The sequence below is a fragment of the Dromaius novaehollandiae genome, chromosome W (genome assembly GCF_036370855.1).
Source record: "Dromaius novaehollandiae isolate bDroNov1 chromosome W, bDroNov1.hap1, whole genome shotgun sequence".
In the NCBI taxonomy this organism is placed as follows: domain Eukaryota; kingdom Metazoa; phylum Chordata; class Aves; order Casuariiformes; family Dromaiidae; genus Dromaius; species Dromaius novaehollandiae.
This window is the reverse complement of record NC_088130.1, coordinates 13,048,151-13,062,581: the sequence shown is the minus strand read 5'-3', so window position 1 is coordinate 13,062,581 and position 14,431 is coordinate 13,048,151. Positions and strand designations below refer to the sequence as shown.

Genomic DNA, 14,431 nt, shown 5'->3' with positions numbered 1-14,431 from the left:
ACTGCCTGCATAAGAAAAGTTAACAAATGCAAATGCTACTAACCTTGGTGTACTTAATCTTTAAATCTTTGAGTGGTTCTGGCAATGCTGGGTTAACCGGAGCGGGATTGCTGTCCGAGCCTTGTTTCTTCATATTTTCGGTTGAGAAGTTTGGGGAAGCTCCTGAAACGCAGGTGAAATGAGGTATCAGGGAAGTGCAGGGATTTTTGTCCTGACTGAGCCTTTAGCTTTATTTGTGCTTTTTTATCTGTACCAGCTATAGTATATTTGCATACAGGAATGTGATTGGATGAAAGAATTCATTGCAAAGAGAAAATGACACTACTTATTTTTAAGACCAAGAGCAACAGTGTTTTCGCCAAGCCGAGACCTCGACAAAGCAAATTCTGCTGTACCAATCTGCCTACCCAGACACAACACATTTCTTGCTGGGAAACATAGTCTTACCAGTAAAATTGCTTGCTTTCAGTAGGCGGGTCCGCAGATTTTAAGTGGAGTTCTTCGCTTTCTTGAAGGCGGTTCTGGAGGTAAAGACAGACTTGCTATCTCTGGGTACAAACTAAGCCCTCGCTGTAGAGCTAGCAAAAATAATTCGCAGAGCTGCAAAGCATTCACTAAAAAAACAGCCACTCTAGGTTGTGCTATAGTATGTTCAGAGTAAATTATAATTCCTGTAATTAATACCTGCTGTGTAGATCACAGAGATAAGGGATGACTATGGTAATACAAAGGTCCTCCTGTGCTTTTCAAGTAATGTGAAGGTGGGACAAAATTGATTGATCCAGAAAAGCCTTTGTGAGTAAAACCAAGCAAAGGCTTATTATTTTTTTTTCCAGATAGCACTGCTGATTGTAAGGACAGAATTTTTATTGTAGTTCCCCTTGAAAAATCTGGGTTTGTGCCCTTCAAATGAATTATTTAATAGACAGAACCTTTCTACCAAAGGTGGAATTCACTGGTGCACGTATGGCTGGTTCTGACTATTCACTGAGAAGCATACCTTTGGTACAGGCAGGTCTCTTTATAAAGCATAGGAAACTCCTTTCTTCATGAAGTTCTACCTTTTCTGAAAAATGATATCACAGAACAAACTGGGATATTTTTTCCTGAATTAACACTTATTTTTGTATGCTGAGATTTTTATATATGCACAAAGGATTTGAGCCATAGAAATAAAGAGAAATGGTGTTATTGCTTTCATTGAGGCTACACAGATGCTTGAAGAACTCACTGAGATCAGTTAATTCTTGTATCAGGACTCATCTAAACCATCTGGCAATGGAGGCTTTGTTGCTTTTAACTAATGGATGATATAAGACGTATCATGAGATTAATCTTACAATGCATTAGCTATATGTAACATACTTTCTGAATTAAAGAGCATGCTATAATTCTCATCAATGATTTTTGTGTTTGGACAGATGATTGTAGCAAGAGTTTCTGGCCCTGAGAAAACTCAGAGTAATTTCTGGAAAAGAGATGGTTCTATTCTCAGAATAACTTTCTCCCAGTGAGATGTAAAGGGCTTTGGGGACCTGAACAAGTTTCATCCATCCACTCTTTCATGCGAACAAAGGGCTCCAGTTCTCATCTCTGTAATGCCATGATTTCTAAGGCTACCAGCTCAGTAACTTCCTTCTGGATGCATCCTTCATCTTCATCAACTGGCTGGCTCAAGACATCGTAAAGTAGAATGATACATTCAAAAGTGCTGTATTGATCTCTTGCTGATCTTAACATTTTGCGTTACAGTGTCTGCCTGCCTTAAAGAATGTCCTTGAGCCTCAAGAAAAAACAGTGTCTAAATAGGATTTGTTCAATAAAGATGTGTAAGCATTTTCATTGTATGATCACACTTTCATCTGCAAAATAGCTTTTCAGTGCTATTTTTATTAAGCACTTCTGGGGCCTTTTTGTTATTTCCATGCAAATTTCTGATTTAGATACTAAACTCTAATCTTTATAATAGTCTTCCTGTTACTTATTTCTCCATTAACCCACAAAGATTTGGTCTCCAGTTAGATCACCTGCTAATCGCTCAGATTTGCATGACTTAAACTGAATTTAACTGGAACTATAACACAGGGATCAGTGGAATTGCCTGGTTTCAAGCTTTCAAACAAACAAAAAATTCTTTCTCCCAAGTGAGATCCTCCTAAATGCATTCTCATTTTTTTAGGCACTACTACATTCCTGATTTTTTTTTTTTAATGATTGAACCACAAGTGAATTAAGATAACTTCTCTGAGAAACAATGGCATTTATCCCCTTTCCATGTCGGTGAGGAGAGCCTGAAATCTCATCAGACAGGCTTTAGAGATACTACCCTGGGTGAAAAGTTTCAACTTTTCCAAACATTCTGGTAAACATTGCTTTATTTTCCACACCATTCATTCATTTAACACTTATTTTACCCTCTTTTTTCTCCTTTTTGTTTCCTTCTTTCACTCTTGGATTGCATGAATCACCTTCACTAGTACACTTCCAGTGACTCCTTTCTTTTTTCTCTAGACCTTGTACATTGTTAAAAAGTCTCATCTCTTAAAAAGATTAGTTGCTATCTTGACCTCTTTGCTTGTCCTATTGTCTGACATTATCTGCTGAAACTTGTTCCTTGCATTACCATTAATGTCAATAATTCCTTTAACTTCTCTGTCTTCTCACATCTATGAATGCCTGACTCCCCTCCCTTTTCCAGGAAATTCTGTTACTAAGAGTAGTTGTTCATGATCATCCCATTCTCATCCAACAACTTTCCTATTCACTTTCAGCCTAGCATTGTTTCTGGCCCAGTGTAGATATGATTTCCCTTTCCTCACTTCCTGTCTGCCTGTTTATTACAGCTTCCTTTGGTTTCATTCTCTGAGGTTTTTTCCCCCATTCTGCAACATTACTGTCACGCATTTCACCAAAATAAAGATGTGAGCTTCAATTTAGCAGCCTCTACTCTTCTTTTCAGCTGGTGGATTAAACAACACTCAGATATTACAGATATTATTATATATGGAAGTTTACATAGTTTTGTTGACAATATTTTCTATCTAACATTGAAGACTTTAGATTCCATCTGATTTTTTCTCTTCTTTTGGTTATTGTCTTGATTGATACTTATTGTTATCTTTTCATTGTTAAGGTAAGAGCCATTTTCTTTGCCACTCTACACCTTGAAGAAATACACGATATCATATGTAACTGTGTGATAGTGCTTTCTACTCTTTAATGCATAACTTTACTCCTGGTTTAAACCTACTGATTTCCTCTATTTAATACATGATCAAGGAAGAACAAAGAAAAGTAGATGATTCTTCATACAAGTTGTAATTAAGTAATGAACCTCCCTGCTGCAGGACACTGGAGGTGCTAAAACAACTGATCTGGACTGGATGAACTTTACCTTTCTCCTCAGATGTGGCAATACAGTGAGATATTACCAATGTTGTTAGCAGTTGCTTTTTGATCGAAATCTAGATGGGCGAGTTATTTGGCTTGAAGCAGATTTGGCCTATACTCTTGTGATTCATTGTACTAGCATGGTCTGCACATGAGATATCACTTAATAGCCAGTAGCACACAGGCTAAGGCAAAGTTTTCAGTTGGGTCAGCCAGAAATCTTCAACTAATGAAATCAGTGTGTCAGCTAATGATATCACCCAGAGGCAACCTGTCACTGGATTCACTTCCCTAAATGCAATACTAGTACTATCTGAAATGCCTTACCTACCCCAGGATGTCAGTTCAGGAGAGTCCTGTAGGTCCTGTGTCATCTCTGCCAGGCTTCTGCACCAGAAGCCATGAGCTAAGGTTTAGGGTTCTGCTTGGTATTTTCGCATTAGTTTATGTCAGGCAGGACACAGTGTGAAAGCTATATAATTGTTACAGAACTCCCCCTTCCAGCATTTGATATAGAAATATTTACTTTTGAATTATGTCATGTTATTTGAAAAGATCTATTTCACAGGTATTCATTTAAAAGCTGTTATGGGAATAGACACAAACTTGTCTCTTTTCAAAACAGTCTATTTCTTTTTGGTTTTTTTTCTTTTCTATTTTTTTTCTTGAATCAGTGCCAATCGTCTTCCCAGTTCCCACAGTCTGTGTGCCTCCGTTCTCCAGCATAGGGGACAGGTGACTTACTCTTTGTGTAATGCTGAGATTGTGATCACAGCAGTAAGACATTCTGGCCATAGTTTCTATAGAAAGGAGTGTATGCCCTTCAGAATGCATATATTTGATCATTAAAGACATCTAACTATTATCTTCTACTAGACATGCTAAAATCTAGGTAGATCAGATAAGACTGCATATATTTAGCTTGCACTACCTTTAATGTAGGACAGTGTAAGGATTTTATTGCAGGGAAACAGACAGTAGATGTTCTCTACTTTCAGTTGTTGTCATGTTCTGGGAATGGTCCTAATTGCATGTTTTTGACATCTGATGATCTACCAAAATTACTCCTTGAGCTGCATAACTCTTATGCCTTCTAGAAAGTGGTATAATGGTCTAAGCAACTTCCAAAAAGTTGTAATTGTTATAATTCAAAACATTTCAGGTGAACAGCCTAACGTAGTGGCTTTAAGTGCTGTTGTCAAATGTCCCCTGGAATAGGAAATGAACTGAATCATCTGATGCACTCCACAGTTTGGTAGCAGTGTTGTATCATCTGTGCTGCATTTAGACAAGTCTCTAATGTTTAAAGCACATTTTTACCTTGCAAAATTTTATCATGAAAAATCACTTGAAAAATCTCCATTGAGACAATATCAATGTTATTCAAAATCATAATTAGCCGAACCACTTCTTCCAAACTTATGTTACCCAGGGAGTCAAGAACGGAAATGATTTGGTGATTCATATAGATCCTCTTGTAGAACTGACAAAAAGGGTGGAAGAAACAAATTTCAAAAGCACCAAAATATGTTTTAAAAAAAGTGGTAATCAATGATATTCATGAAATCACTGGACCTTCACTCTAAAATCTTTTATTCACTTTGTTAATCTTTCTTCTGATATCCCATCAAAGACTATTGAACAGAAAGAGTGGTCACTATTTAGATTGCTGTGGAAAGGCAGCCATATTAGAAACTGGTCAGAACTGATGTGAATTTTGTAGTTTAAACTGAAAGGCCAAAGGACATTGGGATTTAAAAGCTCTGATAACTCTAATTTTGAGATTGAAGTATTCAAGTGAAAATGACCAAATTTTCAAGGCAATTGAGCAAATTCCTTTGACTTTTGCAGCATACTAGGTATGCTGCATTTCTGAAAATCCAAGCATTCCTGTTATATAAATATTGATATCTCTGCGTACAACTGTTCTTTATTCATTATAAAATGTCCATAAGGTACAAACTCCTGGAGTGCAGCAGCTGACAGATGAATAAGTATATATTTGAGTTTTAACATATTTTATTTATTTAGTGAAAAATCTTTCCCTGTTGCTACATAGAAGATAACAGCGTATGAAGAAATGTGCCGGAAGATATTTCTTGATAATGCCTCCACAAACAAGTCGGAGCACATAGCATGCTAGCTATTGTTTGGCTGAGTCATGCAAACACCTTTGCTCCAGTAATGGCCAGGGTTAACTTGCATTGGCTCTCTAAAACAAGGGCAGAGGCAGAGTAAGAAGTAGAAAAACTAGTGCTACTTATTTTGTAATCTTGGTATCAAAAGATATTGAATAACTTTTTGCCATCTGTGCTTGGGATGCTTGTGCAGAAGCCATAGTGAGGCTTATTCTCTGCTGAATCCAGTATTGACACTTTTGGCCCAAGACACTTTCTGCAAAGAGGGACAATGTGTCCCCTCTGTTCCTATATAGAAGGTGATAGGTAACCACAATATAATACTTTCTCATTCAGAAAGAGACCCATCTACTAGCAGAACAATATTGTTTCTTCTAATTTCATTCACAGATCAGAAACTCCCTTCTCGACTCTGTATTCTGTATGCAGAATGCAGACCTTTAAACAGACATAGCAACAAATATTTCAGCTTTTCACTGTATATCCTTTCACAACAGGCAGGAAAGTATAGACAGAGCAAGAGAGAACAAAGTACCTAGAAGGAAACTTGGGTCTCAGTATGCAAAGTCCACAATCCATATTTATAGTGTGGGCAGCAGTGCAGATACCCAGTAACCCCCAAGCACAGGGACAGCAAGGTTACCTGGTGGACTGGAGACTCTGCAAATCATATAGGCTGCAGTAGAACCAGTCAAAAACTACCTTTAGAAAACTAGCCGTAGTCCCAATCCTTCTAGTTTTGCTGAGCTGAGTTGACATGATTCGTCATGATTAGCCCATCCGCATGGGGCTCGCTTGAGCAAATGTAGGTAACTCAAACACAGCTGTCCACATCTGTGCTAAGCATGCAGCATTCCTCCATAATCAGTGGTGAGAAACGGGCCCCTTCAGAGCACAATTCCTTACACTGTGAGGGAGGCACCTCGTTTAGATCAGCCAAATACAATCCTAGGGGTGCCTAATTGTTGCTGGTGACTGTAAAGGGAGTCTAGACAACTAATTCAGATACAAACATCTTATTGGAGATATCTAGAGTGAGGTGAGACAGGTCTCACTTTTTGTTTTTTTTCCCCCAAACTTAGGGAGATGACTTCCTGTTTACCTTTTATGAACTTTTATATTGCTTCCGGAGCTGTAATAATCTCTGAATAAAGCTTAACAACATTAGAGACAAACAGTATCCCTTCCATGGATATAGCCCCTTCCTGGCCCTCAGGAGAAGATAAACGTATCCTCTGTGCAGGAGAGCCTTTGCTCTTTAAAAGATTGACTGGGAGTCCAGGACTAGTTATTTAAAATCTAGTTTAAAATCTAGGGTTTAGTTAGGGCAAAATACTTTCCTGGAAGCACATAGATCCATCTAAACAACCACATGTTTTCAGAATGCTCATCCCCCTTCCTATCACCTGGACACTGATTCTTCCTGATCTCTAGTTCATACATTTCTTAACGTGTATTAATTTTGAGGACAGACACCATATCTCCATATGTAGGACAATTTCAGTATAAAATAATGATTTTAGGACCATCACAAAAACAACACCAAGGAAAAAAACAAAAGGAGAATGTTAAAATGAACTAGAAATATTGTGGGACAATGAGAGAGAATAGAGTAATAATTCCAGGAAATTTTAACACCATTTTTTTAAAAAGGTTAGCTGCAGAACCTGTTTCAGCCATAGGAAGCAATTTCCTTTATAAAACAAATTAGATGGTTAGGTACTAACTACTTCAGCATTACAGCACTTCCTAAAAGTTGCAGGAATATTTAGTAACATTTAATGTATTAAGTTCCCTTAGATTGAAATGACATGTGATTGTTTTTCTCCCTTTTTGAATTTATCATCAAAGAACTGACAGAAAAATAAAACAGATCATTGTGTCTGTGAAGAGAGCAACAAATGCAAATAACACTATAGTCTGATGCCTCAGAAATGTACATACAAAGGTCAATTTTCACGAGAGAGAGATAAACCATACCTATGAAAAATGTAACTGTGAATCTTAATGGTCTGCTTCTGCATGTGTTTACCCTAAAATATGGAACATACAGTTCTAAACAGTGTCTTTTATATCAATAGAATTTTTCCTGCTCTGCTCATTCCTCCTTATCTTCTATCATGGCATCAAATATTTGCAAAATTAAGGTCATAGAAACCGTCCATTCATAAATTAGCAACTGACAAAAGTATGTGTTTTTCACTCAGGCTAAACTAGTTTTCATGTCAACAGGATATTATTCAATTAAAAAATTATTACTGGTCTGTTGCTTTTTTTAACTATTTTCTGAAATTTAATTGAAATTTATATCTCTTTCGCAATAGTGCTTTGAGAAAACTGTGGAAAGAATATTGCATGTGGGCTGTAATAAATGAGAACTAATAAAAGAACAGTATCACCACAGCAACATCTTACCAGCAAATAAATATGAGCGCAGTTTTTGCCATTATAATTTCAGAGACTTCATGCCTGTCTTGGAAGCAAAGAATGTTTTTGACATTTAGAATATTTTTCTGGAATACTGTTATATTTGTCCTTAATTTATGCTGTAGAAGCGTAACGTTAAGTGGAGGTAATTTGCCTGAGTCATGATGACAAATTTATTCCTGCCTTTCTGTTAAATATTAAACCAGATACATTTATTCATTTATTTTTTTGAAAATATGTAATGAAATAGTCTAAAGTTTCCTCAAATAGTTGCTTGTGAATAAGGAGGCAGATTTATGCCACAGGTTACAGATAAAAGCTCTTATCAGTGAATGTCATGAATAACTTGCTACAAATCAATGGACTTCATAGAAGTGCAAAACTAGCCTGAGTTAGATCAGAATCAGGCCCAATGCTAATTATTAACCTGCATTGTTAGCAGCAATCGCTGCCAAGTAGTTTTCAGCATCTCCTCCATGAACCTTTGTTTCAAAGCCAAGATTTAGACAGCCTCAACTGATTTTACATAATTGCTACGTGTGCTTTATAAGTCTGTGTGTAGTGATTGTGTTCTTCAGTTATGAGCCTCACATGTGAAAATAACCCTCTTTCTACTTCTGAAGTTTTAAAGAGCACCTAAAAACCATTTAATGTACAACTAAAAAAAATGTCAGAGGGATATTTAATCTACCTCTTTTTTGATTTAAAAAAAGTTTTCCAAATACATATTCCATAATTTGCTTGTACCAATTTTTATTATTTTTAATGTTTGTATTTGACATTAATATGCAGCATTATTATAACTTGCAGTATTTTTTCAAGATTTATTTTTTTGTGTAGGATATATAGGGCCATAGGATCTGCACAGTGGATGTGAGAACAGCCTTCTCACTTGAGAGGGAGTGCACTTTCCCCTTACAGCTGGGGTATGATTTGAAACTTGCTTGTGGTAGGAGAAATCAAAAGGATCTCTACTGAACTTAGAATAAAAGCTAATGTGGAGTCAATAACAGGACTTCTATCTCTTCCTGGACTTGATTTTAGCATGATTATTCCCAGAAAGTTCCTACAGAGTTTGCTGGAAGCTACTCACATGGGTAAGAAATATTTGGATCAGAGCTCACCGTTAAAAAATTTGAAGTGAAATAAGGAATGCCAGGAAAGTACCATGCTTGTATATAAGTTATCAGAAACAAAAAATAACTTGGCAGAGTGATTCATCTTATGGTTATTTCCAAATTAGCTGCGACATTCAAGTATTTTCCTAGTATTATAATGCCAAAGGAAGATTTTGATGGATTTCCAGCTCCCTTATTTCCCAGTGATTTGGTTTAACTTAAACAAACAAACATCTAACACTAGGCAAGATCTCTCTGTTTACTGAGTTCAGGGAGGCTTTCGTGGATGCTGTCACCATCTGGTGATGTTCATAATGAAAAGTGGACTTTAACCAAGTTGTGGAGCTGAGCATACACGTGCTATGGGGGATAGGACTCAGAATCCAAGTCCCAGTATAGCATAAAACTTTTGCAACAAATCATAAACTGTCTCTGTTTCCCTGTTGGTAGAATCTACTCTCCTTTTATTAAGGTAATTAGTAAGATTGATATTATCCCTGTCTTGTTGTTCACATCTTAATTTCAAGTTTAGATATAGTGAGTTGACCGCATTAGCTTGTCATTTGTAATTCCCATTCTTCACGTACTTTGTCATGGTTATAATCCAATTCTCATGTGTTTGTTGATAGGAGTATTGTACTAATGTACATATGCTACTCATTAGCATCGCTGGTAAGTGAGAATTAACAACTAAAATGCTCGACTATGATTTTAAGAAAGATGATGTGATTAGTCTAGCTCCCACTGAATGCCATTGAGAACTTTCCCATTGTCTTGAGAAGGAGTAGTTTTAAGTCCTGTGTACCATTTAGCTAAATAATAACATTTAAAAAGGAATATCTGTTGTGGCAAATTTGAAGTGTATTAGTCATTTCTGTAAGATCCCTTCAACTCAGGAATGAAAAAGATAATAACTTCCTCATACAAGAAATCAGATAAATAGAATACATTTGGGGAACTAATTTCCTGCTTTGTTACAGAAAAATGTTATCCACTGGATTTACAAATGCAAGACCAGCTACAGTAAATCTTGGAAGGAGCCATGCTTACAGTGAAAACCACATCCCTGCATGTGGTGTGTGACATTATTAACTTGTTCATCTAAAATTAGAACTACTGTGAACAAACATGTTTTGTGGATGTGTGAGGTGTGTGCATTTGCACATACATGTAGAGTATAGCAGAGATGGACAGAACTACACCCACTTTTTTTTTGATTGATTGATTCAATACCTTTGTTTCACCTCCCTTCTAAGAGGATAATTGGACAAAGGAAAAAAAATCCTTTCTCTAAAGAATGAGAATATTTAACCCAGAAATTGTATAGCCCCCCAAAATGTAATTATGAGAAAAAAAATGGCTGCAAATATTTTCTGATTACCAAACAATTTATAAGAAAATTAGAGCAACAAAACCATTTTTCTCCTTGTGATTCTAATCTTTATTTTTGATTTGATTTTTTTTTGATTGCTGTTTTTCTTTTCACAAACACATTAAACAGTGAAAGTACCTTTCAATCTCACATTGTATATTTCATCCTATTCTGATTATATTTCAGGCAACTTTAAGTAGGCTAATGCTGCAAAGCTTGTTCTGATCATCAGTGGATTTGGGCCACTGGTAATCTATATAATTAAGAGTGTAAATAAACCCCATTTTATCGCCATTTGTGTGTAACATATTCTGGCTGCTGCTGCCTCAGTGTTCCAAGAAAAGAAATAAATTCAGACCTTTATAACAAATGTTTGAGGAGCTTAATATTTTTTTAAGCTTTAAAATAAAATGAGATTTATTTTGGTTTGGCTGCTGCAATTATTAGCTGGCATAGTAATTCAAAAAACTTCTTGGTTCTGTCGCTTTGCGTAAGGAAGAATATGAGAACAGAGAACATCAAGGTTTCTTATTCTTAGGAAAAATCGGTGTATGCTTACAAGATTTCAATGCGTTTTTCAAGATCCTGCTGAGGCTTGTCAAATACATAAGCTGCCTCATACTTCTGACTTGTTGCTTTGGTGGTGAGTGACAACGTTATGCCTTATGCACAATAATCATGCTTATACTAAACTCACAAAAAATTCTAAGAATTATGCATTATCTGGATGATAACCAAGGTTGTATTCTGGAGTGATGTTAATGATAGTAATAAAATAAAATTCACCTGAACAATCAGCAGATTCTGGAGAAGGCAGAGAAGCAAAAATGAGCCAGAGGCAGGGGACAGCTATAGAAGGTAGAAGTTTCTATTGATTCCTTACAGTTTTTCCCTGAAAAACAGGTTGCATACAGCTAAAGTTATAAGTTGGGCTAGAAAAATTAAAATATTGCTACCCTTCCTTGTTTAGTTAGCTTGCCAAACTCCACTGACACAGAAGTTTTGCAGGCTGTGGCAGACAGAATTTAGTCTTTCATAACCAATATAAGTTCATAGCTGTTTTGCTCAGGATGAGGGTTGCATGAAACCACTCCTTTCCCATCATTGCCAAGAAAAAATTACCATTTCATCTCAAAACTAAGCAAAATGCTGGTTACATCTGAGTTCCACCTGGAGTTTTGTATTAATTCAGCATATTGTAAGTATAAACACTTTTACCAAACCATAAGGCAAAAAAGAAACCGGTCAAGGGGAGGAGCAGGGGGGAAAGGAGTGAGTTTCTTGAAAATACATGCAATCTAAAACTTACAATGTTAATAAAGATAAGGAAAGGTTTAAGGTGAAGATTCCACTACTGTGGACTCAGATACAGATTAGAATCAAAGAGAATTGTGTATATCTAACTACTGAAAGAAGCTAAAAAGACATAAAAAATGTTAGAAAGGACTGCAGTAGGAAATTTAGGATTCTTTGTTTACACACTGAATATTTTCCCATTATAGGTTAAGTATAGCCAGATCCGCTTCTCATTACCTCAGTGAGAGCACAAACAGACAGCTTTGCATTCCCTTTCAGTGCATATGCATCTGTAACTCTGCGCTGTGACTTTTGAAGAGAAATATTCCCAAAGCCGCTGTAAAACTTGGCAGTTGCTGGGAGCTGGGGCTCGAACTGCAGCAAATGCATTTTAAGAATCCGTTTTCTTCCATTTTACTCTAATCTGTTAATTACCTCTTTGAGGGCCATACAGAAGCTCCCAATCTTCTTTCTTAAGTTGAAACTTATCACTGTCTCCTTCATGGATCCCTTAATAAATCTGCTTTTGCCTCTGGCTTATTAATCGTTTCTCTGACCGTGACTCACAAGTAGTAAAGCTGGCACGCTAGACTATGTTGTGCACTGGGAGATACTCCTTTTTGTTCCTCTCTCACAAGTAATCCTAAGCTTCTGAGCACTGAGACAACTAGAACATCAGGCTAGAGTCTGCTCTTTGTGCACCTCTACACTTTTTGGTCTGTTTTTCACAAGACTCCCTTCCATTTTTCAACCTTTCTTCACTACCAGCTCTTTTGGCCTTCAGTTCTTCAGCAAAATAAATGTACCTGATTTCTTGTTAGAAATCAAAATAAAAAAAATACTTAAAAAGATACCTGACATTAAGCATATCTGCCCAGCCACAGTAACTCTTCCTCCTTGTACACATCCGTAATTTGCAACTTTTCACTGTGTAGTGTCATCCCAAGGTTATAAGGTCTTAGAAGCAGAAACCTATCTGTTCATTTGTTTGTTTGTAGTGTCCTGCATTGCCAGGGGAACTTAATAGTGGAACAAAATATTGTTATATTTCTGCAAAAAGCAGAGAAAGATCTGTTTCTAGTCAGGATCATTCTTAGAAGAGCTACAAAATATCTGTTCTCTGAGGGGAAATTACATGAGATTCGAGTGCTGCAATTTGCAATGAAGAGGAAGAACAGTTGTAAGATGAGAGCAGGGTCATCTATCTGGAAAAGTCATGCAAGTTCATATTAAGTCAAGGGGGGGCTATTAAGATGTCACTTAGTAGCTAAACAAATGTATAGATACATTTAGTACTCACAGTTTAGAAATGTTCAGTGTTTGGAGAATTGCATTTTCAGTTCACCTGATGCAATTAAAAATATTTCAGCATAGACAGCAGTTTTTGAATGGAAGGATAATCAGCATAAGAAGCTCTGAAAGACAAAGTGCACAAGACATTTAACAATATTAATCTCAGAATTTATTCTCCCATTTCTTCAGTTTGTGACAGCACATAAAAAGAAATAATATGAATGTTGTATTAGATTGGACTACAGTGTTTTGTGTGTTTTTAGTGTAGCTATAGCTGTATAAGTAATGCATTTAAGTTCAAGTCAGCAACAAGTCTACCTAATTTTTATACGTTTGTTTATAAAGATAGAGGACTAGCTGTCTGGCCATGCTACATGGAAACATTAATAGTGAACCTAAAAGTAATGAAGTTTGGATAAGACAATTCAAATCCATTCCATCAGCATAATATCCAGTCCCTAATTTTGTCATGAACTGAAGTGTAGAGTTAGTTAAATATTCTACACGGATGACATGCTCTTAAGGCTATGTATATTTGTGCATTTCATTGTTCAATTTATGCATAGTCCACAAAGAATATTTCTTAAAATTACTCATGGCAATTTGTTTTGGAAAAAGTTGTAAAATTCTAAACACATGAGAATGTCGTAACTTCACAAAAATTTCCAAATAAAAATCTCTAAGCTCTTTTTCATTCTCTCACAGATCTGACCACAAAATAAGAAAAGCTGCTTGCTTTGATCTAAAAAGACAGTACTTCCTAGGTCTCTAAACTCTATTAAATAGTTTTAAAATAATGATTAATGCTAACATAAGTTAGAAAACAAGAAAAATTAAATTCATTTACCCCAATTCAGGCTTAAATTATATGCTAACAATCAAGAAAAGATACTAACCTCAGTATTATTTACAGATATTTTGTCAAGCAGATTCGTGGCTGGAATTGGACAGTCAATACAGGGAATTTCAGCATGAGTATTCACAGCAGAAATTGCTTTGCCCAGTGGTGAGCATTTGCAGAAGCAGGGACTCTATGTAATGCTATGCAGTGGGCTAAAAAGGGAGTGTTTGTGAGAAGGGATGGACAGGGTTCAAAAAAGGAAAGGACATTTTGGATAGGGTACTCTGTTACAGGAAGAATTTGTCTGCTTCTCGTCCTACAAATTACGTAATTTCAGATATTTCCCTACATAATCAACATATAAAAGTAATCATATACCTCTGGAAAAAATACTCAATTTCAATGAGAATTTTTACTTGGAAACCCCTATTTTTTTCAGTCAAAAAAATGTACCCAACTAACAAGCTTTAAAATAATGGCATTAGATTCTATCAGATTTAGAACTAGAGATGCGTCAGTATGATTTTACACAGTCCTCCCATTAGCAAAGTCCTAA

General features: G+C 36.2%; 1 protein-coding gene and 1 long non-coding RNA gene across 2 annotated transcripts in view; both read right to left on the bottom strand.

Moving 5' to 3' along the window:
* LOC135323467 (aldehyde dehydrogenase 1A1) overlaps positions 1 to 224 on the bottom strand; it is a 36,598-nt gene extending 36,374 nt beyond the window's left edge. The window contains exon 1 of the mRNA XM_064499981.1: positions 44 to 224. Coding sequence (XP_064356051.1) covers positions 44 to 133 — 90 coding nt within the window. The 5' untranslated portion in view covers positions 134 to 224. The remainder of the gene's footprint in view (positions 1 to 43) is intronic.
* An 11,012-nt stretch (positions 225 to 11,236) lies between these two features.
* Positions 11,237 to 13,993, bottom strand: LOC135324214 (uncharacterized). The gene is made up of 3 exons (XR_010385571.1): positions 13,931 to 13,993; positions 13,042 to 13,156; positions 11,237 to 11,337 (listed from the first exon to the last, which is right to left on the bottom strand). It is a non-coding gene; the product is annotated as an uncharacterized LOC135324214 (long non-coding RNA).
* Positions 13,994 to 14,431: the final 438 nt, after the last annotated feature.